This window comes from Podarcis raffonei, chromosome 5, assembly GCF_027172205.1.
Source record: "Podarcis raffonei isolate rPodRaf1 chromosome 5, rPodRaf1.pri, whole genome shotgun sequence".
Classification (NCBI taxonomy): domain Eukaryota; kingdom Metazoa; phylum Chordata; class Lepidosauria; order Squamata; family Lacertidae; genus Podarcis; species Podarcis raffonei.
In genome coordinates, this window is record NC_070606.1 from 87668950 (window position 1) to 87690594 (window position 21645).

The following is a 21645-nucleotide window of genomic DNA, read 5'->3' on the forward strand; positions in this document are numbered from 1 at the left end:
TTTTCAGCAGGTAAATGAGCCTTGTTGGGGGGGGGGTTGTTTAAATCTATAGGCCACTTCTCCCCATAAAGCAACCGTTTCTATTAATTACTGGAAGGCCTGCGGCTTAATGAAATCTAAATAGTACCTTAGCCCTATAGTAATTGTTTATCAGTTACCTGAGCGAGCCCAATTAACCTTTCAGCAAATCAATGGGAAGTGGCTTACAGAGGATCGGCTACAGAATGTCCGTGTACTTACTTGAAACCAGGGACTTTGTATAAGCTCCGGGCATGCTGTATTAGCACTGGTGGACACAGTCAGGTAAGTATGGCTTAACAGTGAAAAGTACCTCTCCTCCCAGCGCTGCTGCCATTCACCTAAAAGCTTCCCTTGAGTTCTTAATTATGGGGAAGTGGGGGGGGGGTTCTCTTTTATTTCGCCCCATCTCACCCCACCCGCTACATACCTGTTCTAATCACTGGTTGAGATATCAGGCTAGTGCTTTGTGTATTTTTATTCAAGGTTCGGAAGGTGCCTCGCAAGTTAGGAGAGCGCAGATCAGTCTTTATTTATATGTGCACACAAAATACGTGTGTCTTAATACGTACATCTTCTTAATGTGCCATTGTGAGTTCAAGACCTAAGGCTATCAAGGGATTCCCCACACAGCTTGCAGCTGTGTACATTCTCCATTTCATTTGTAATTCATGTGACGTTACTGTCAAAGAACACCAGTCTCTATGCTTTTGCCCTGTAGATTCAGGTTTACCCGATAGGGAAATCATCTTTTTAGCTGGGGAAGCTAATAAACTCCACTTAGGGCCACAGACTATTGGTTTCAGTGTCCTGAGGCGAGTGGATCGGTCCTCTTTTCCATGCCACTCAATCCCTTCGTTTTTATTTTTCCTGACTGTGCTCATGTAACTATTTTGGAGTGCATCGCCCAGTGGTTCTCAAACTCTTTTCTCTGGGACATACTTTCAGAATAAAAATTTGCTCGCGCCATGCGAATTTTTTATTCATAAAGAAATGCATTGGAAAACAAAGAGAAATAACTCCTAGCAGGGCTTGATTTTTAACATAGAACACAACATCTTTATAATATGACAATGGGACATCCAGAAAGTATAAAACTATTATTTTTATATTATACTGCACCAAAATGTTTAAAGGTTTCTTTAATTGTCCTTGAATCTTGCCATCCTCTCCTGGCACACCACACCCTTCGAGAACCACTGGCATAGCCTTATACTGTCAGATTTGCACAAAACCCCAAAACTGCAAAAGTGTGTATCGTTGTACCTTGGTTCTCAAACAGAATGCATTCCAGGAGTCCATTCGACTCCTAGAACCGTTCAAAAACCAAGCGTGGCTTTCAATTGGCTGCAGAAGCGTACTGCAGCCAATCAGAAGCCACGCAGGATGTTCAGCTTCTGAAAATCATTTGAAAACCAGAACACTCACTTCCAGGTTTCGATCGTTCAGGAGCTGATTTGTTCAGGAACCATGGCGTTTGAGATCCAAAGTACAACCGTACTGAGAATCTGCAATTGCCTGACTACTTTTGTGCGCATCCCGGGTGGGGAAAGTGGTTTTTCTAAAGAAAAACAAGGGCAGGTATCCGCAGGCAGTCAAGTTAGCAAAGTCAGTTAAAGCCCTATTCGGGGATTCACTCCATGTGAGGAACCATTGTACAGAGTGGTAGAATGGAGCTGTTCTCGCTTGCCCCCGTCCCTGCCAGATTCACTCACCTGCCCACACAGCCGGTTGAGGAGGAACACCTGGAAAGAGCAGCCTTCTCTGCATGCGGTTTTTCCACATCACTGGGAAAGACCGTGCACTTTTTTAAAAATTACAGTGGTACCTTGGTTCTCGAACTTAATCCGTTCCAGAAGGCCATTTGACTCCCGAAACCATTCGAAAACCAAGGCACAGCTTCTGTTTAGCTGCAGGAGCTTCCTGCTTAAGCAGAAGCCGTGCCAGATGTTCGGCTTCCAAAAAACGTTTGAAAACTGGAACACTTCCAGATTTTTGATGTTCAGAAGCTGATTTGTTTGACAACTAAGCCGTTCGAGGACCAAGGTACCACTGTATTTATTTATTTGGATTTATAATTCTGCCTTTCTTCCGTTGTGGAACCCAAGGCAGCTTTGCTTGTGCTGCCCCAGGTGCTCACTCATCCAGGCACTGATGAGATTCAGACCTGCTTAGCTTCAGCAAGGGGATGGCCCTCATGGGCTTTTGGGCTCTGTGCCACATGTAGAAGGCTCCCCCACGCACCCCACGGACATTCCCTGTGCACACAAGCACCATAGACGGATGGCAGGCTGGTATCCACTCCCTCTCCCTCCACTGTGTGAAGTGACTGCCCAGATGGGGCTTCAATCTAACTCCCATTGCTTCTTTTTCCAGTGTTCCGAAAGTTTACTTGTCCGTACACTAAGCGTCGCTCCGGGCCAGTGTCAGCCACCCAGAGTACTTGGCAAACCAAAGCATAAGGAAGTGCAGCTGCAATGGGGTAAGCTGGAAAGAGGAGCTTGCTTTCGTAATTGGTTTTCTCCTGTTCCAACAGTACAGTTTCGTTTCGTTTTCGTTAAAAAGGTACCTGCAACTACAGAAAATAAAAGTCCATCTAGCTCAGTATTGTCGACTCTACCGGCAGCACCTCTTTGGGGTTTTATACTGCAGCTTTTTCACAGCCGGAGGTGACAAACGGAGGGTGGGGGATATAACAATACATAAAGGTAAAGGGACCCCTGGCAGTTAAGTCCAGTCACAGAAAACTCTGGGGTTGCAGCGCTCATCTTACTTTACTGGCCGAGGGAGCCGGCGTTTGTCCGCAGACGGTTTTTCCAGGTTACGTGGCCAGCATGACTAAGCGCACTTCTGGCGAACCAGATCAGCACACAGAAACGCTGTTTACCTTCCCGCCGGAGCGGTACCTATTTATCTACTTGCACTTTGAGGTGCTTTCGAACTGCTAGGTTGGCAGGAGCAGGAACCGAGCAACGGAAGCTCACCCCGTCGTGGGGTCCTAGGCTCTCTGGTTTAACCCACAGCGCCACACGCGTCCCTAGTAGTAGTAGTTGTAGTAGTAGTAGTAATAATAATAATAATAATAATTTATTTATAGTAGTAATATAGTAATTTATTATTTATAGTAATTATTATAATGTCTTTTTTATTATTATTCAGATGCTCCTCCTGTGTCAGACAGCAGTTGTCACATCTCGGCATACAGTGTAGAAATGACTGGCCCCGAAGAGGCGACATCGGAGGTGTATCATGGTCTGGGTCTCGAGTGCACGGTCGGCGATCTCCTGCCTGGGACAACCTATCACTTCAGAGTGAGGGCCCTGAATGACGGAGGGGTAAGCCCAAGCATTGGAATGCGTCCTTGGGGAAACCATTGGGTTGAAATTGCAGCCCTGATCAGGACCTTGTGACAATATTCCTATTTAATAATAATAATAATAATATATTAATTCTACCCTGCCCATCTGGCTGGGTTTCCCCAGCCACTCTGGGCGGCTTCCAACAGAACACTAAAATACAATAACCTATTCAATATTAAAAGCTTCCCTAAACAGGGCTGCCTTCAGATGTCTTCTAAAAGTCTGGTAGTTATTTTTCTCTTTGACATCTGGTGGGAGGGCGTTCCACAGGGAGGGTGCCACTACCGAGAAGGCCCTCTGCCTGGTTCCCTGTAACTTGGCTTCTCGCAATGAGGGAACCGCCAGAAGGCCCTCGGTGCTGGAGTTCAGTGTCCGGGCAGAACGATGGAGGTGGAGATGCTCCTTCAGGTATACGCTGCATGGCCTATCTTCAAGGAGCTGAATGTGTTCCCTCCCTTTTCATTCTTACAACAATATTTCTATTTGTTTATTACATTGCATGGCCTGTCTTCAAGGAGCTTAATGTGCCCTTACCTTTTTTATCCTTGCAACAACCGTGAGTGAGGTAGGTCAGGCTGAGAGGTACTCACCAGTCCAAGGTATCTGACCTAGAGCCTGTAATAATCATCTGAGGCCCTTCTTTGTGTGCCTCTTCCACAAGAGGTCTGGGAGGGGGGGCAACACGAGAATGGGCCTTTTCTGCAGTGGCTCCCTGTTTGTGGAAGACTCTCCCCAGGGAGATTTGCCTAACGCCTGCATTATACATCTTTAGGCACCAGGCGAAAGTTTAAACAGATGGTATGGATATGACCCATGTCTCCCTGGTCCTTTTCCTCAGTGTTCGAATGTAGGGTTGTACACCACAAAGCCATACTCAAGAGAAGGCTTATTGGCATCAGTAGTCAAGGCCAGTTTCAGTGGGCCTACCCTGAGTGTGACTTAGTTGAGTACAACCCGTAATATCTTACACACCAGGCTACAAGCTAGTTTCTTTCCTTAGCCATAGTCTAGGCTTCTGGGATTTGACACTGAATGTTCAAGCGCATTATATCTGTGGAGAAGGAGGGTTCGCTAGCAATTCTGAGGCACTCGCTGTGAAGGATGGGGGACTTAACTTTGGCCAGGAGGGGAAGAAATCCTCTTATTGGGCCAAGAGGTTGTTTGCTGCACTGATATGGCTTTTGAAGTGTGGGGAGGAAAATGAAGAGAAATGTCCATCAAGATCCTTCATTTAAACATACTAACAAATAATATGTGCGGTTTATATTGTGTAATAATATACATTTTCCTTCCTTTAGTATGGGACGTATTCCGAATCCACAATAATCACAACCGCTGCTGGGCCCCCCGGACAGTGCAGAGCACCTTCCCTTGCCTTCATTTCTGATACAAGTGTACTTGTTAGCTGGGAGGTAAGAGGAGCGCTTTATAAGTGCCATAATTTTCAGTTCTCAGCCCCCACTTAGGGCTTATCCACACTTAACCTTTCCAGGCACAGGTCCGTACCATTTGGGTGTTGTTGTTGCTGCTGTTTTTGACCCTGAGCTTTCCCCATGTAAAGCCACACTTTAGCGCTCAATCAGAGCAGACGTGAATTCGAGTTTTCTGCAGATTGCTGTTTGCTCCGATTGAGCTTTAAAGAACTGGTTTTCATGGGGGAAAGCTCCAGAGCAAAAACAAAACAAAACACGGAGCCACTCAGACAAAGCGCTTTAAAGCATGGACTGTGCCTGGAAAGAGCAGAGGTAGGGTAAGTGTGCATAAGCTCTTAAATAAACAAGAGTCTTGTTTTGCTTCTGCAGCAAAACAAGTTGGTAGAATCCCGATACGATAGAATCAATCACACCACGGTGGGTGAACGACGTTTTGAATGCTCCCTTGCCATTGAAAATAAAATCTGCAAATGGAAAACTTAACACAGAACGTAGAGAACCAGGCTAGAAATTTTGTCCCTCCTTTGCTGGTTCCTTAATTCAGCAGTGAGTACAGTGGTACCTCGGGTTACATACGCTTCAGGTTACAGACTCCGCTAACCCAGAAATAGTGCTTCAGGTTAAGAACTTTGCTTCAGGATAAGAACAGAAATCGGGCTCTGGCGGCGCGGCAGCAGCAGGAGGCCCCATTAGCTAAAGTGGTGCTTCAGGTTAAGAACAGTTTCAGGTTAAGAACGGACCTCCGGAACGAATTAAGTACTTAACCCGAGGTACCACTGTATTCACTTTAATGTAACAGAGGCTATCAAAAATAGCATCCCCCACCTGCCGCTCCAGGGTCTCAGACATCCCTTCACCTGCTGCCTGATTCTTTTGACTAGAAATTCCATGCAAAGCTTATGTTTTTATCATTGAGCTCCCAGATAGGGGGTGGTCTCCTATTGTCCACTCTGGCTTTTTTAAGGATTCTGCCACCTTTGCAGCTGCCGTTCAAATTTTGGTGCTTTTTAAATTGGGCTCCATTTTCTCTAACACCTAACTGAAGCAGCAGAATTCAATCATGTCACCTGTATCTATATCTCTCCAACATTTCCTCCATGGAGCTCAACCTGGTTTTCTTCCCCTTTATCCTCACGACAAACCTGTGAGGTAGGTTAGGCTGAGAAAAAGTGAGTAGCCCAAGGCCACTCAAAGAGCTTCGTGGCTGAGTGGAGATTTGAGTCCTAGTCCGTGGCTGCAAACACACTATTAACTTTATGGAAAATTCCCTCCCTGCCTCAAATAATTTTGGGCACTGTAGTTTGGGTGTTGGGAATTGTAGCTCTGTGAGAAGTGAACTACAGTTCCCAGAGCATTTTGAGGATGGGAGGAGAATCTGCTTCAAATGTGCTTTAAAAGAATAGTGTGTATATGTGACTCGAACCACTTAAGCATGCTGACTCGTGGACCATAGTTTACGTTCCAGAGCACAGTCCGTGTACATTTTAGCACAGAAATCTTTAAAAAGTGGCATCATGGAACACACATGCCTTTATTATTTCAGGTGTGTACTGAAGAAAATGTTAAATGAGCTTTAAATGCCACTGCTTCAAAATGATAGCATTTGTTTAAAGGCAATTTAATCGGGCAGGTGCATCTAGAGTTCTGTTATCTCTGTAAATTTACCAGAAAGTCACAGGTGAATTGTCAAGGCTTTCCCCCCGTGTACAAAGGGCAGTGAAGGTTTTTACATTGTCGAAAACAACTCGTAAGCCTGCAAAAGGTCAACTGCTACGTTTCCGTCGGAAATATGCAGAGTTTGAAAGTTTGAAATAAATGAGTGCAGGTTGTGTGATGATCACAATCCGTAGCCTTTCATTCCTCGAGAAAACAATAATTTAGCAGACTGAATCTTAAACCACTATTCCGAAAGCCTAAATGTGTGATTGTAGAATCCCTGGCTGGAGTTTTGTCTGTCTTCTTAACCCCTTTTTGTATCACGTCGTCCTCAGCATCTCTGCCTGGCAATGTGACCCAGATGTGTAAGACTAACCCCTTTCTCCTTGGCGGAGGCCAAAAGGGCCTGAGGTTTGCCTCTGCCACCTTCCTCCATAGGAGCCAACTCCTAAGGGCCATTTTTGTTTTTGCAGAATCACTATTTAACCCCTTCCTTTCCCTTAGAATTGGGACGCGGGTGGCACAGTGGGTTAAACCACAGAGCCTAGGACTTGCCGATCAGAAGGTCGGCGGTTCGAATCCCCGCGACGGGGTGAGCTCCCGTTGCTCGGTCCCTGCTCCTGCCAACCTAGCAGTTCGAAAGCACGTCAAAGTGCAAGTAGATAAATAGGTACCGCTCCGGCGGGAAGGTAAACGGCGTTTCCGTGCGCTGCTCTGGTTCGCCAGAAGCGGCTTAGTCATGCTGGCCACATGACCTGGAAGCTGCACACCGGCTCCCTCAGCAAATAAAGCGACATGAGCGCCACAACCCCAGAGCCAGCCACAACTGGACCTAATGGTCAGGAGTCCCTTTACCTTTACCCTTGGAAACCCAAAGCAGACTGAGAACGGAGCCTGCCCCCACCCCACCCCCCGGAAACAATTCTGGATGGCTTAACTTTCTGTTCCTCAGCATTTCATATCTTGATTAGGTCTCAGCTTCCTGCTGATTTCCTCTCAGTGGAATTCCGCTCATTCCTGATTTTTGAAATCTGCACTGAAACGCAGCTGGAACAGCACTGCTGGAGACCACCTGTGCTAAGAAAATAGATTTAAATCAGGCTGGACGTCCATTCTTGAGACTCTCACCCCCTCCTCAGCCATTTTAGGCTCAGATATAACCCAACAGTCTTGTGTTTGTGTTTCAGAGTCCCGAGAGCTTTGGTGCTGACATCTCAGAATACAGACTGGAGTGGGGAGAAGACGCAGAGTCCTTAGAACTCGTGTACAGTGGCACAGGCAACTCCTTTGAAATCAGCCAGTTATCAGCCGCAGCACACTATTTCTGTAGGCTACAGGTAAATCGAGACGCTTAACTTTAGGATAAGACGGCTAGATCGTGAAGAGGGCTTGCTTTATGTTGCTGCCGGGAGTTACCTCCTTTCTTCTTTACACAAGTGTGAAATAATGTGGGGTTTTTTGCGAACAAGTTAGGATCTTGGTAGAATCAAAATGGAATTTTAGTTCCAAATACTACAAGCTCTAATTCTATGGATAATTGCAGTCTGTGAGGACATCGAGACCAGAGCCGGCCCAGCCATTAGGCAGGGTAAGGCTTTTGCTTCAGGCGGCAGAAGCCCCCCAGGCTCACACATTTACTCAGTCCTGCTAAGCCACGATTTGGCTTGCAATCCAAGCCATTGGCTCAGAAGATTGAAATGGGGAAGATAGGGTGTGTGTGTGTGTGTGTGTGTGTGTGTGTGTGTGTGTCTGTGTGTGTCTGTGTGTGTCTGTGTGTGTATATAATGCGCAACTTAGAATACTGGAGAAATCTTTATTGAAAATATAAAAGATATACAAAGCCACTTATACCCAGCATGGAAGAGTTCATTCAATTGTACACATTCATTATTATTTTGAAAGAGTAGCATAAAGTCAACAATCTTTTACATGAGATCTCTTTTCCATTCTCTCAGATTTCTATGTTTGAAATGTTCTGTGCAAGAGCTGCTTTTTCATGAAAGCCAACATTTTACAAGCCATGAATCCATTCATTATATAGTAAAATAAACACAACAACACAGCTGTTTCCCCCAGTAACAGTTAAAATAAACTTCTAAAAAATATATATCATGATTTTCAACATTAAATGCAATCAAGAGGAGCTAGTAATTAATGCTGCTTTTCACTATACACAATGCTTATATTGCTGTGATAGTTGTCTAAAAACGAGAGCGTTACTATATAGCATCGGCACAACTCTTCAGGTCATGGGGTCCGTATTTGTTTGCTGGTCTGCACTGAACAATTAACTGTTTATAAGCGGACTGTTGTCAGCCCATGTTCCACCTTTTGTTTTGTTAAGCACTCTAGTCTTCATATTATTCCCCCCCCCAGCCAACATAAGGCTTCACTTCCAATATTTTACAGATGGGAATATTGTGACCTCCCGTCATATGAGCAATTATGACCTCCCAGTCTCGGGTGAATTTGACTTTGTAACTCCAGTCTTCGATATCTCCATGCCCCTTGAGGCCTTGGATGTGATGAGCACGTGACGTAATGCCATGAATGTTTCACTCCGCAGGCAATAAACCAGGCAGGAGCAGGACCATACAGTGACCTGGTGACCTGTACAGCCCCAGCGTCAGTCCCTGATGCTGTGACCACTCTCTGTGTATCCGATGATGAGCACTTGGATTCCTCTCCAATTTCACCCTTTGTGTGCCTTGTATTGAACTGGGAAGAACCGTGCAATAATGGGTCTGAGATTATTTCTTACAATGTCGACCTCGGCGATGTTATTATCCCGGTGGGGAACGTCACAAGTTACGTCGTTAGCGACCTGCTTCCAGAAACCACATTCCGGTAAGTGCGAGTTTAAAACTGCAGCCATTTTTTTTGGTCCGGTGGGCGCGTTTTGAATTTGGAGAAAGTGCTGTTGTTGGGTGCCAGTCCCAAAATGGCTTCCAGAGGGGACATGGGATAACACAAGATGGCTGCCATGGGAGCATGGCATAACACAACATTTTAAAAAAGCATACTCATTGCTGCTTCCCCCTTGTGTTGTGTTGTGTCACTGCTTATTTATGCAAAACCTTTTGGTCTGAACATCCCCCAGAGCAATGAACAACATATTAATGCAACACAACAAACATACACTCAAAACAACCAAGCAATCCAAACAATATAAGATAGCAAAATCATTGTCCCGTCAAGTGATTGACAGGCACAACACACATCCAACATACACAGAGAGCTCACAGGACAGGGATAGACAACCTGGAGAGCGTCTCCCACCTGGGGGTAGCATTGCCCACAAGGCCCTCTCACTTGTAGCTACCCATGCTTCAGATTGTGGGAGTGCTTCATGGAGCCCTGGGCTGTTTACTGTTTACTGTCATCATTCACTCCGGGTTTTGACCTTCTTTTTGGTTTTTAGATGTCTGGAAACTATGATAGCTGTTCTAGCATTGCAGTGCAAATGAGAACAGATTGAACTAATTATAACGTACATCCTAAATATGGGAAACAATTAAAGGTTTTGCTGCACGGTGCAGTGTGCTCATTTTTCAGATTTTGGGCAGTGATTATTAAGTGTGCATATTAGCTCTGTTAATGTATCTTTGTGGATAAATAAGTGGCTTAGCTAATAATTATTATGATGATTCTTCTTTTTTCTTCCCCTGTGGACTTCTGAGAAATTATTTTAATTTAGGAATGAATGTCGGTAAAAGGTCGGACGGCGAATGTTAATTCTAAGATTGCTCAAAGCTGCCCCATCCTCGGGCCTCTTTCTAATGGCTCTTCAATCCAAATTATCTCTAATAATGGCAAGGGACAGGGAAATGCACACTGAATTTTATTATTAGTTATTGCCTGTTAGGTGCTTCCAGGGTGCTTCATGACCATTAGTGGACCATTACTATCAGCCCCATAAAACTGGGAACGGAGGCTTAGAGGAATTATTTACCCAATGTCATTCATAAGAACATAAGAAGACCGGGCCAATGACCCATCTAGTCCAGCATGCTGTACTCACAGTGGCCAACCAGATTCCCACGGGAAGCCTGCAAACAGGACCAGACTTGGGGCCTTGCCCATCTGTGGCTACTGCTACACAACACCCACTCAAGAGAATGGCAGCTGTATGCTGAAAAGAAGGGTTGTGTTAAGCATCTATCACAGAGATTACAAGGTGCAAAGAAATCTGTCCATCTGGGGGGAGATGCTAGACTAGATGAGCCTTTGTCCAGCAAGCCTCTTAATATTCTTATGAAAAAATCGCTCCTGAAGATGGGTCAGCAGTAACTCTCAAGGTGCCAGTGAAATTAACTCTTTATTCAAAGTAATAAAACAGCTCAGGCCTAGTAAGCATAGCAACTCTTGCCCCTATGAGGTGATCATGGGGAGTGAAGATCTCCTCCTTCCCTGAGTCCTTCTCAAGCAGCCTGAGACTTTGTGTCTTGTCCGTCCCTGGTCCGCCCTCTTCTGGCCTCTTTTGGTTCTGGGAAACCAGCAGGGAGGGGAGCAGGAGAGCAGATCCCCTGGCTTCTTCAGCAGCCTGCCTCTGCTCTGCCTCTTGGGCCCCCTCCTCTCCAGCCTCTAATTCTGGACTGCTCTCTGCCACAGCCTCCTCCTGCTCACTAAAGCCTGTCACCTCTTCAGCTTCCAACACCACCTTCTCCCAGTCTGCTCCCTCTTCTCCCTCTGACCACTCATCATCATCCCACCACCAGCCCCCTGGCTTGGAATCTTTCTTCCCCAGCTCATCCCTCCCTTCACTCCTCTGTGTCCAGCCAGTCCATGAAACTTACTATGCTGGGCTGGCCATGTCTTGCTCCAGGATTTGGGCGATTAATGGCACAAGCAGTATATACACAGCCCTGTTCCATGATTGTTGTTGTTTAGTCGTTTAGTCGTGTCCGACTCTTCGTGACCCCATGGACCAGAGCACGCCAGGCACTCCTGTCTTCCACTGCCTCCCGCAGTTTGGTCAAACTCATGTTTGTAGCTTCGAAGACACTATCCAACCATCTCGTCCTCTGTCGTCCCCTTCTCCTTGTGCCCTCCATCTTTCCCAACATCAGGGTCTTTTCCAGGGAGTCTTCTCTTCTCATGAGGTGGCCAAAGTACTGGAGCCTCAGCTTCACGATGTGTCCTTCCAGTGAGCACTCAGGGCTGATTTCCTTCAGAATGGATAGGTTTGATCTTCTTGCAGTCCATGGGACTCTCAAGAGTCTCCTCCAGCACCATAATTCAAAAGCATCAATTCTTCGGCGATCAGCCTTCTTTATGGTCCAGTTCTCACTTCCATACATCACTACTGGGAAAACCATAGCTTTAACTATACGGACCTTTGTTGGCAAGGTGATATCTCTACTTTTTAAGATGCTGTCTAGGTTGGTCATTGCTTTCCTCCCAAGAAGCAGGCGTCTCTTAATTTCGTGGCTGCTGTCACCATCTGCAGTGATCATGGAGCCCAAGAAAGTAAAATCTCTCACTGCCTCCATTCCTTCCCCTTCTATTTGCCAGGAGGTGATGGGACCAGTGGCCATGATCTTCGTTTTTTTTAATGTTGAGCTTCAGACCATATTTTGCGCTCTCCTCTTTCACCCTCAGTAAAAGGTTCTTTAATTCCTCCTCACTTTCTGCCATCAAGGTTGTGTCATCTGCATATCTGAGGTTGTTGATATTTCTTCCAGCAATCTTAATTCCGGCTAGGGATTCATCCAGCCCAGCCTTTCGCATGATGAATTCTGCATATAAGTTAAATAAGCAGGGAGACAATATACAGCCTTGTTGTACTCCTTTCCCAATTTTGAACCAATCAGTTGTTCCATATCCAGTTCTAACTGTAGCTTCTTGTCCGTTCCATGACGCTCACCTTTAAAACTTTCTGCCTTACATTCTGTAGGCAAATTGCTATGATGAGGTCATCCTGCAATTTCTTTTTCAAAAAATTGTTTTCTTTGAAATGTTCCCCCCCCCTTAAATCCTCTAGATTTCATACAGCAACATATACTTCTTAAATAAAACCCACTGCTATTTTTAAGGAATCCGCTTGTCTCTTTTGTATCAAATGAACAACAAACTTAAAAGCATTAACTAGGTATTCTGATTGAAAAGACTGCTGCACTTGATCTGTCTGGTGAGAAACGTAAGAGATTATTGTCCAGACAGAAGCAATGACCCAGGACAGGACATTAGTATCTTTTTAATGTTCTCCATCAGCTTTACATTTGCAAGTCCAGTAGAGAGCTGCGGGTGTCCTTCAAGGAATGTGGACTCAACACCAAACCTTGGGTGCTCCATTGCAAATCATAGAGGATGTCATTTTAAATCGTGAATGTAACATTTAGCAAAGGCTGCTGCAAAATTGTTCTGTGTTGCTTGTCTTTGTAGCCGCAGCAGCAGCTTCCGCTCCTTCTCCATCATTCTTATTATCACCTACGTAATTTTTATACTGCTTCATATTTCAAAGCGACATTATGCTATCTTTTTGCGACTGCTGCTTCCCTCATTGTTTTTGCTGCATTTGCGGCACCAATGTGACCTCTTTGGGGTGCAAGCCCAGGCAGAATGTATGGAGGTCCCAGGCTGCCCAGACGACAAGACCCCCCCCCTTGGCATCAAGTGGGCCAGAGGAAAGCAGAGCAATACATTTGGCACCAGGTTCATTCAAGATTAGTTATACTCATAGTAGACTCATTGAAAGTCCATCCATCGATTTCAGTGAGTCTACTTTGAATATAATTGGATATCGCCCATAATTTGCTCAGCACTTACCATTTTACAATAATTTACTCAGTGTGCTTTTAATTCATTTGTTTATTTGATCATTTCTGTCCCATCCTTCAAATACATTTCCCAGGACACATCACAAAACCACCACAAAGACAACAGGATTTTATATATATATAAAAAAACTTAATGCAAAAAGCTAAAACAGCACTTACGATGCAAATCGTGGTTTAAACTGCTCTTTTAAAGGCTCATGAAGTAAAGCAGTTTTTGCCTGGTTCGGAAAAAATAAGTCAGTGGCTATATTTGCATGTCGTGATAAACCATGGTTTATCATGACAAGAACAAATTCAGGCATACTTTGGGCTCTTGTCTCTTCCAGTGTGACTCTAAGGATGATTTTGAGGCTTGTACTTCCGTTTTCTAATTAATCAACAACAACAACATCATCATGTTAAACCTCACAAACGGTGCTAAATCTTAAATAGGGCATGTCTGAAAGAAGCAAACTCAGTCCATAGTTTTTGAGTTAGCCCCACACAAGTAATGGCCTGTTTAAAATTATTTGGAAAGCAGTATAACCTTGTCATTGCAAAAATACATGGAGCTTTTCTGTATGAGTCGGTGTTTCTTGTGTTATTTAAAGAAGGAAATTGTCCAACTGGGCGATTAATCAGTTACACCAGCAACTTTGGTTTTTATATTTCCCAATTTGCAAAGCATTGGGCCAAGTCAGTCAGCCAGAAAATTGATGATGCTGGTTCTGGCTGAGCAGTTTGGCAATTGGGTTCTCGTAAATAACGTTGACCGCTGGTCTGATGAAGATAAAATATTTGGTTTCGTGCCCCAAAGTGGTTAGACCTTTCCGGCATCATTGCATTAATTATTTGCGCAAAGACAGCCAAAACGTTGTACTACCTGAGGCAAAATCATCCAAATCGCTTGCCCCATGATAAACATGCAAATCAGATAATTAACAGTTCACTCCCCTGTAATGGTACCTCAAAATTTTCTATCTGAGATTGCGTAATTCAGAGATTGCCATCTATGCTGGTGACACTCGTTTAATTTTGGGAGGAGCATCTTGGATTTTTTTTATATATATATATATATATATATATATATATATATATATATATATATTTATTTCTTTTTATATATGGTACCCACAGCAGCGCCTCAAAATTTGAAATGTCCCTGTTATTTGGAAGAGGTTGATAAGCCCTGATGCAGACCATGGAAGTTTCTGTTGCTCCAACCCCATCTGCACCATGGCCAACTGGCTAGTTTTATTTACCAGTAAATCTGCTCCTGCTCTCATATATTTTCAAAGAACGGTTTCTGTCATCCTGACTTAATGCAAAAATACATCATTAGTTAGTTAATCAACTTGGCAAGAGCTCCTTGACTTTAATATAGCCCCATGGGGGCTGGGGGGGGGGGAGACACACTCCATGTTAACCCTTTTGACCAATACACATTTTGTTGTTGTTGTTGTTGTTTAGTCGTTTAGTCGTGTCCGACTCTTCGTGACCCCATGGACCAGAGCACGCCAGGCACCTCTGTCCTCCACTGCCTGCCGCAGTTTGGTCAAACTCATGCTGGTAACCTCGAAAACACTATCCAACCATCTCGTCCTCTGTCGCCCCCTTCTCCTTGTGCCCTCCATCTTTCCCAACATCAGGGTCTTCTCCAGGGAGTCTTCTCTTCTCATGAGGTGGCCAAAGTACTGGAGCCTCAGCTTCACAATCTGTCCTTCCAGTGAGCACTCAGGGCTGATTTCCTTCAGAATGGATAGGTTTGATCTTCTTGCAGTCCATGGGACTCTCAAGAGTCTCCTCCAGCACCATAATTCAAAAGCATAAATTCTTCGGCGATCAGCCTTCTTGATGGTCCAGCTCTCACTTCCGTACATCACTACTGGGAAAACCATAGCTTTAACTATACGAACCTTTGTTGGCAAGGTGATGTCTCTACTTCTCAAGATGCTGTCTAGGCCTGTCATTGCCCTTCTCCCAAGAAGCAGGCGTCTTTTAATTCTCATTTCAGTGTCAATTAAGCCATTATACTTCACCTCCTCTGCATCAAGTGAGGGGCAGAAAGAAAACCGATAGGCTCAAAACCAGCTTTTAACGTAATTCTTTTTTTCTTCCCCCCAACCCCTTGCTTTTCTGCTTTCCTACAATAGGATCCGGGTTCAGGCTGTAAATGGCATCGGAGCGGGACCTTTTGGCCACTCGATTAAAGCCAAGACCAGGCCTCTGCCCCCTTTACCTCCTCGGCTGGAGTGCACTGCAGCCGGTCCTCAGAGTCTGAAGTTGAAGTGGGGGGAGAGCAGCTCCAAGCAGCACACTGCCGACGACATGCTGTACATCTTGCAGATTGAGGACAAGAACAAGAGGTAAGAAGAAGAAGAAAGAGGACGAGGCTCCTTCTGATCTGCAGCTTTCTGTAGGAAAGAGGTGCTTCGCTCATTCTGCTTAGAGGTGCTGATGTTGCAAGCCGAAAAGAGGGTCCTAGTCTAGGTTAAAATGCAGCTACAGTGGTACCTCGGGTTACATACGCTTCAGGTTACAGATTCCGCTAACCCAGAAATAGTACCTCGGGTTAAGAACTTTGCTTCAGGATCAGAACAGAAATCGTGCTTCCAGGAGGTCCCATTAGCTAAAGTGGTGCTTCAAGTTAAGAACAGTTTCAGGTTAAGAACGGACCTCCGGAATGAATTAAGTACTTAACCCGAGGTACCACTGTATAAGTGACAGCAGTGCCGGATTTACGTACAGTGGTACCTCGGGTTACAGACGCTTCCGGTTACAGACTCCGCTAACCCAGAAATAGTACCTCGGGTTAAGAACTTTGCTTCAGGATGAGAACAGAAATCGTGCTTCCAGGAGGTCCCATTAGCTAAAGTGGTGCTTCAGGTTAAGAACAGTTTCAGGTTAAGAACAGACCTCCGGAACGAATTAAGTACTTAACCCGAGGTACCACTGTATAAGTGACAGCAGTGCCAGATTTACGTACAGTGGTACCTCGGGTTACAGACGCTTCCGGTTACAGACTCCGCTAACCCAGAAATAGTACCTCGGGTTAAGAACTTTGCTTCAGGATGAGAACAGAAATCGTGCTTCCAGGAGGCCCCATTAGCTAAAGTGGTGCTTCAGGTTAAGAACAGTTTCAGGTTAAGAACGGACCTCCGGAACGAATTAAGTACTTAACCTGAGGTACCACTGTATAAGTGACAGCAGTGCCGGATTTACGTACAGTGGTACCTCGGGTTACAGACGCTTCCGGTTACAGACTCCGCTAACCCAGAAATAGTACCTTGGGTTAAGAACTTTGCTTCAGGATGAGAACAGAAATCGCGTGGCGGCGACAGTGGGAGGCCCCATTAGCTAAAGTGGTGCTTCAGGTTAAGAACAGTTTCAGGTTAAGAATGGACCTCTGGAACGAATTAAGTTCTTAACCCGAGGTACCACTGTATAAGCTAAACAAGCTATAGCTTAGGGTCCCACTCTCTTGGGGGCCCCTAAAAAACTTAAAGGGGGGAAAAACTGGATGTACATTTCCAAAATATAAGATAAAATAAATATTACTTTGATGAAATACATATTTTGTTACGTGAAAATAGTTTTAGATACCTATTAGGTCCATAAATTACCATATAGCATATATTCAGCACAAAAAACAGTGACGATTTGTTGTTGACAAAGGACAGCTGGACATATAAAGGGCCCCATTACCCTCAATAGCTGAGGGCCTCAATCAAACCCAAATCCGGCCCTGAGTAACAGGGTGGGAAGGTGGGAACAGGTTAAAAACTATTAGTGCCCTTGCTGAAAACAGTTGTTGGGATTCACCACTGGCAAATGGAATATAATAATAATAATAATAATAATAATAATAATAATAATAATAATAATAATAGCTTCGACAAAGACCAAAAATACACTAAGATGTCACACATTAAAAACTTCCCTGAACAGGGCTGCCTTAAGATGTCTTCTGAATGTCAGGTAGTTATTTATCTCTTTGACATCTGATGGGAGGGCGTTCCACAGGGCGGGCGCCACTACCGAGAAGGCCCTCTGCCTGGTTCCCTGTAGCTTTGCTTCTCGCAAATCTGTCAGGACCGGTTTTATGTGGCCCCGGCAGCCACTCCCAGTCACCGCATTCTGCCACATTCTGGATTAATTGCAGTTTCTGGGTCACCTTCAAAGGTAGCCCCACGTAGAGCGCATTGCAGTAGTCCAAGCGGTAGATAACTAGAGCATGCACCACTCTGGCGAGGTGGTCCACAGGCAGATAGGGTGTCAGCCTGCGTACCAGGTGGAGCTGGTAGACAGCTGCCCTGGACACAGAATTAACCTGCACCTCCATGGACAGCTGTGAGTCCAAAATGACTCCCAGGCTGCGCACCTGGTCCTTCAGGGGCACAGTTACCCCATTCAGGACCAGGGAGTCCTCCACACCTGCCCACCCCCTGTCCCCCAAAAACAGTACTTCTGTCTTGACAGGATTCAACCTCAATCCATTAGCCGCCATCCATCCTCCAACCGGAATATAGTTGCTTCCCCAAAGTACATGTTGCATTCAGACTGATGCATTCTAGTTGCTGCTAGATAAGCCCTCCATGCTTGTAGCAGCAATCTTCTTATAGCAGAATCGAGATTTATTTGCACGTTGTCTAATCAAGCAATTTCCAGGAATATGCTGCTGGATTTTCAGAGGGTATCAGCTTGCCACCTGGTTCCCTCAAGTCCCATGATTTTAGCCCATTAGCCGTTCTAAGGAGACTGGCAGGAACGGTTCTATCTCATGCTTATTGTCGTGGGTATTGTGAACGGCAATTCTTTCCTTCTAAAGCTGCGTAGTGGTAAAAGTGCCTTGAGCACTATATAAGCCCCCTGCATTAATAGCAATCATGTCACCCTTTACAAATATGACACCAGTTGGATTGTGCTCGTTGAAAGATGACTTGATTTGTCGTTTCTTGATCCGTTTAAGAAGCAGAAAATGAATAATTCATAGCATAGTTTTGAATTGCCATATACAAACAAATCTTGTTACCCATTGGCCTAAGTGCTTCCCTTAGCCAAGCGTTAACTAGGTCGCAGCAGCCCCAAAAGGATGTGCTTATTATCTTACAGCAGACAGAGTATCTCGCTTCAGTGGGCTCCCTGATCTGGACCAGAACTATACAGCCAGACGTGAAAAACATCAAATAGCTGGGTTTGAATAGGATTGGGGGAGAGGGAGGAGAGTGAACAAATTGTAGTAATTTGTTCTAATGGGTTTAATTCGACCTTATTAGAACCAGCTTCATCAAGCCACATGTTGCATTCATCAGGAAAGGTCAGAAATGTTGTTTGAGCTCTTCCCTTGCCACGTAAATGACATATGAGCAACTGCTCTGGAGTTGTTTTGTAATATAATGCCCATTGCTCACCTCTTCCCACCTTTGGTGCTGGTGTTTGTCTCAAATGACTTTTTTCCCCTGATTCGCTTTGGGAAGCGGGCAATATTCAGACTTAGTCGGTAATCTCAGTTTTTGATTCAGATTCATTTCACAAAATGTAGCTGTCATGACCAGACATGTTTGCCCCGGCTTTTTCTTTTTCTGTTAAAATTGCTTCACTTTGTTCATTTGCCTGCTGTGGAAAGAACTAAGAGATTCCTAATTCAGAGTCAGTTATGTTGAAACCGTAATCAATGTTATTATGTCACAAGTTTATTTAGGATGTCATTTCCAGCTCACAAATCATAAGTATAGCATCAGTGTTACAATATACGTACAGTTATACCTTGGATTACAGACGTTTGCACAGAAGCGCCGAATTGCAGCGTGCGCAGGCGCGCCACTGCGGGTTGCGAACATGAATCCCGCACAGATCACGTTTGCAACCCGAGCACTGTAAAGAGAGTGTGTGTGTGTAGAGATAGATAGATAGATAGATAGATAGATAGATAGATGATAGATAGATAGATAGATAGATAGATAGATAGATAGATAGATAGATATAGATAGATAGATAACATTTTTATTTGCCTGGGACTTTAATGTTGTTGTTGTTTTTTCATGGTGTTTCAGAATGTGTCTGTTTCATTTTAGTTTTATGCTGCTCTTTTGATATTTTTAAAAGATTTTTGTTGTATGAACTATAATTTATACTTGGTTTCTAAATTTGCTGGCATTTTCTTAATTGAAAGTCGTAAGAAATAACTTCAGTGACCTTTTTTTTAAAAAAATGGAGAAAGCTAACCACAGTAAAGGTAAAACAAGCATTTAGGAATAAAATCCTGATAGGATTTCCATGCATTTCTGAGGTTATCGTTTTCCCCCCTGAATATATAAAATGGGATTATTTCATTTGTTTTTATTTACTGCGTTTCATATATTCCACTTTTCTGGTAGTGCGTATTTGGTTATATGGAGAAGAGTGAAGGAGCCCTCATTCTAACTGCAGCGAATCAGGCAGCTGCATTAACCTCACTGCATTCACGTTGCCTTTTGAATCACTTAAAATAATAGAATCTTAGAATTGTACTGGTACCCCAAGGATTATCTACTCCAGCCCCCCGCAATGCAGGAATACAAATTTGTTGGTATGAAGTCCATGGTTTGGTTGCACCAATGCCAGCCATTGGCACTGCACCTGAACTGGCCTAGTATGTTAGCCTTGACATGATGCTCTGGGTATAAGCAGTTTGTACATAAAGCTGTAAAGAGACCCCACAAAGCACACAGTCTGCTTTGCCCGGTGATGAATACAGTTAATACGCAGCTGCCGCAGGTTTTCAAGGAGTCTAATTAGGAACCCGTTTACACTCTTTTAATTGAATCAAGATCATTAACACCCACTTTAACAGCAGTGCCTGGTTTCAGACCAGCACTGAGAGCGCAGCAAGTAGATTCTCTGAAAAACACAAAAATAGGTGCATTATCATACTCATTCATAATAATCAGCATGCACATATTTTAGGCTTTGGCTAGCAAGTAAGGAAAGGAAATTGGCAATTAAGACAGAGCCATATGGTTGCTATAGTATTCTGAAATAGCCAAACTCATCAGGAAACAAAAGGACAAAAAAAGTGAGTTGATTACACCCTATTTGTCCGAAAGTATTAATTCTATGATATACCTGGGGTGACTATCCCATGGGTATGTTGTAAATACACACACTCCTTTTCTGTTCTCATCTTGTCCTTAATGGTGTCTGTTAATTGAGATTCTTTGTGTCCTCTGATTAATACATGAGAAATGTGTATCTGCAAGGTGGATTTGTGAAAGACTGTTCTGCCATGGTTTGAACTGAGATTCTCAACTCTAACAAAAGCCTATAGAAAATGATCAGACTAAACAAATTATAGATTTAGTTTAATACACGCCATACACTTAATGTGCATTTCCCCCGCCAAAGAATCCTAGGGGCTGTACATTGGTACCTCAGGTTACAGACCCTTCAGGTTACAGACTCCGCTAACCCAAAAATAGTAGCTCGGGTTAAGAACTTTGCTTCAGGATAAGAACAGAAATCGTGCTGCTGCAGTGGGAGGCCCCATTAGCTAAAGTGGTACCTCAGGTTAAGAACAGTTACAGGTTAAGAACGGACCCCCGGAACAAATTAAGTTCTTAACCTGAGGTACCACTGTACTTGGTTAAGGATGCAGGGAAATGTAGTTCTGTGAGGGGCAAACTACAGTTCCCAGGGTTCTTGGGAGGGGGAGTTGCTTTAAATGTATGGTATGCGCATAGCCTAAATCAGGGACCAGCAAACTTTTTCAGCAGGCGGCCAGTCCACTGTCCCTCAGACCTTGGGGGCGGACTATGTTTTTTGGAGGCAGATGCAAGAGCACCATAAGCCCCGGTGGCTGCTTACTTGTGTCTTGTGAGCAGCAGGGGCTGGTGGTTGTGGCGGAAGGATGATGAGCGGCACACAAAAGGGCTCCGGAGAGGGGCTGCTTAAAATGGCGGCTGCTCGATCACTGCTGCTGCTGGCACCAACAAAGCCCAGCCTCCTTCCTCCTCTAGGCAGGGCAGAGAGAAGCCAGGAGGAGGGAGGGAGGAGGCATTGCCGTCGCCGCTGTGTGAGGGAGAGAGAAAGAACATGCACGCTGGTAATCCATGCAGCGATTCCCTGACTGTCTGCGGGCTGGATCCCGAAGGCAATTGGGCCTGATCCGGCCCGTGGGCCTTAGTTTGCCTACCCATGGCCTAAATGCTGACCTGAGTTACTGTGCTGCTGCTGCAAGCAAAGCTCAGAGCTCCTCTACGTGGCCCCCAAAGAGACACTTAATTCTCACAATATAACTTGTGGCAATGAATTCCGCAGGTAATCTAAAACCGTCATTTGCTTGCTGTTGCAATAACGTCCTGTAGGTTTAACTAAGGCAGATGGCGTTTTACAACCCAGAATTCTGTATGCAGACAACTGTTTCATCAGTTCTATATAGCAACC

At 44.6% G+C, this 21645-nt stretch overlaps 1 protein-coding gene across 1 annotated transcript in view; it reads left to right on the forward strand.

The window, feature by feature from the left end:
* Nucleotides 1–21645, forward strand: part of FNDC3B (fibronectin type III domain containing 3B) — a 267953-nt gene that overhangs the window by 225474 nt on the left and 20834 nt on the right. Inside the window, exons 17-23 of the mRNA XM_053390554.1 lie at nt 185–303; nt 2395–2500; nt 3178–3353; nt 4676–4789; nt 7654–7803; nt 9033–9313; nt 15378–15590. Of these exons, the coding sequence (XP_053246529.1) occupies nt 185–303; nt 2395–2500; nt 3178–3353; nt 4676–4789; nt 7654–7803; nt 9033–9313; nt 15378–15590 (1159 nt within the window). The remainder of the gene's footprint in view (nt 1–184; nt 304–2394; nt 2501–3177; nt 3354–4675; nt 4790–7653; nt 7804–9032; nt 9314–15377; nt 15591–21645) is intronic.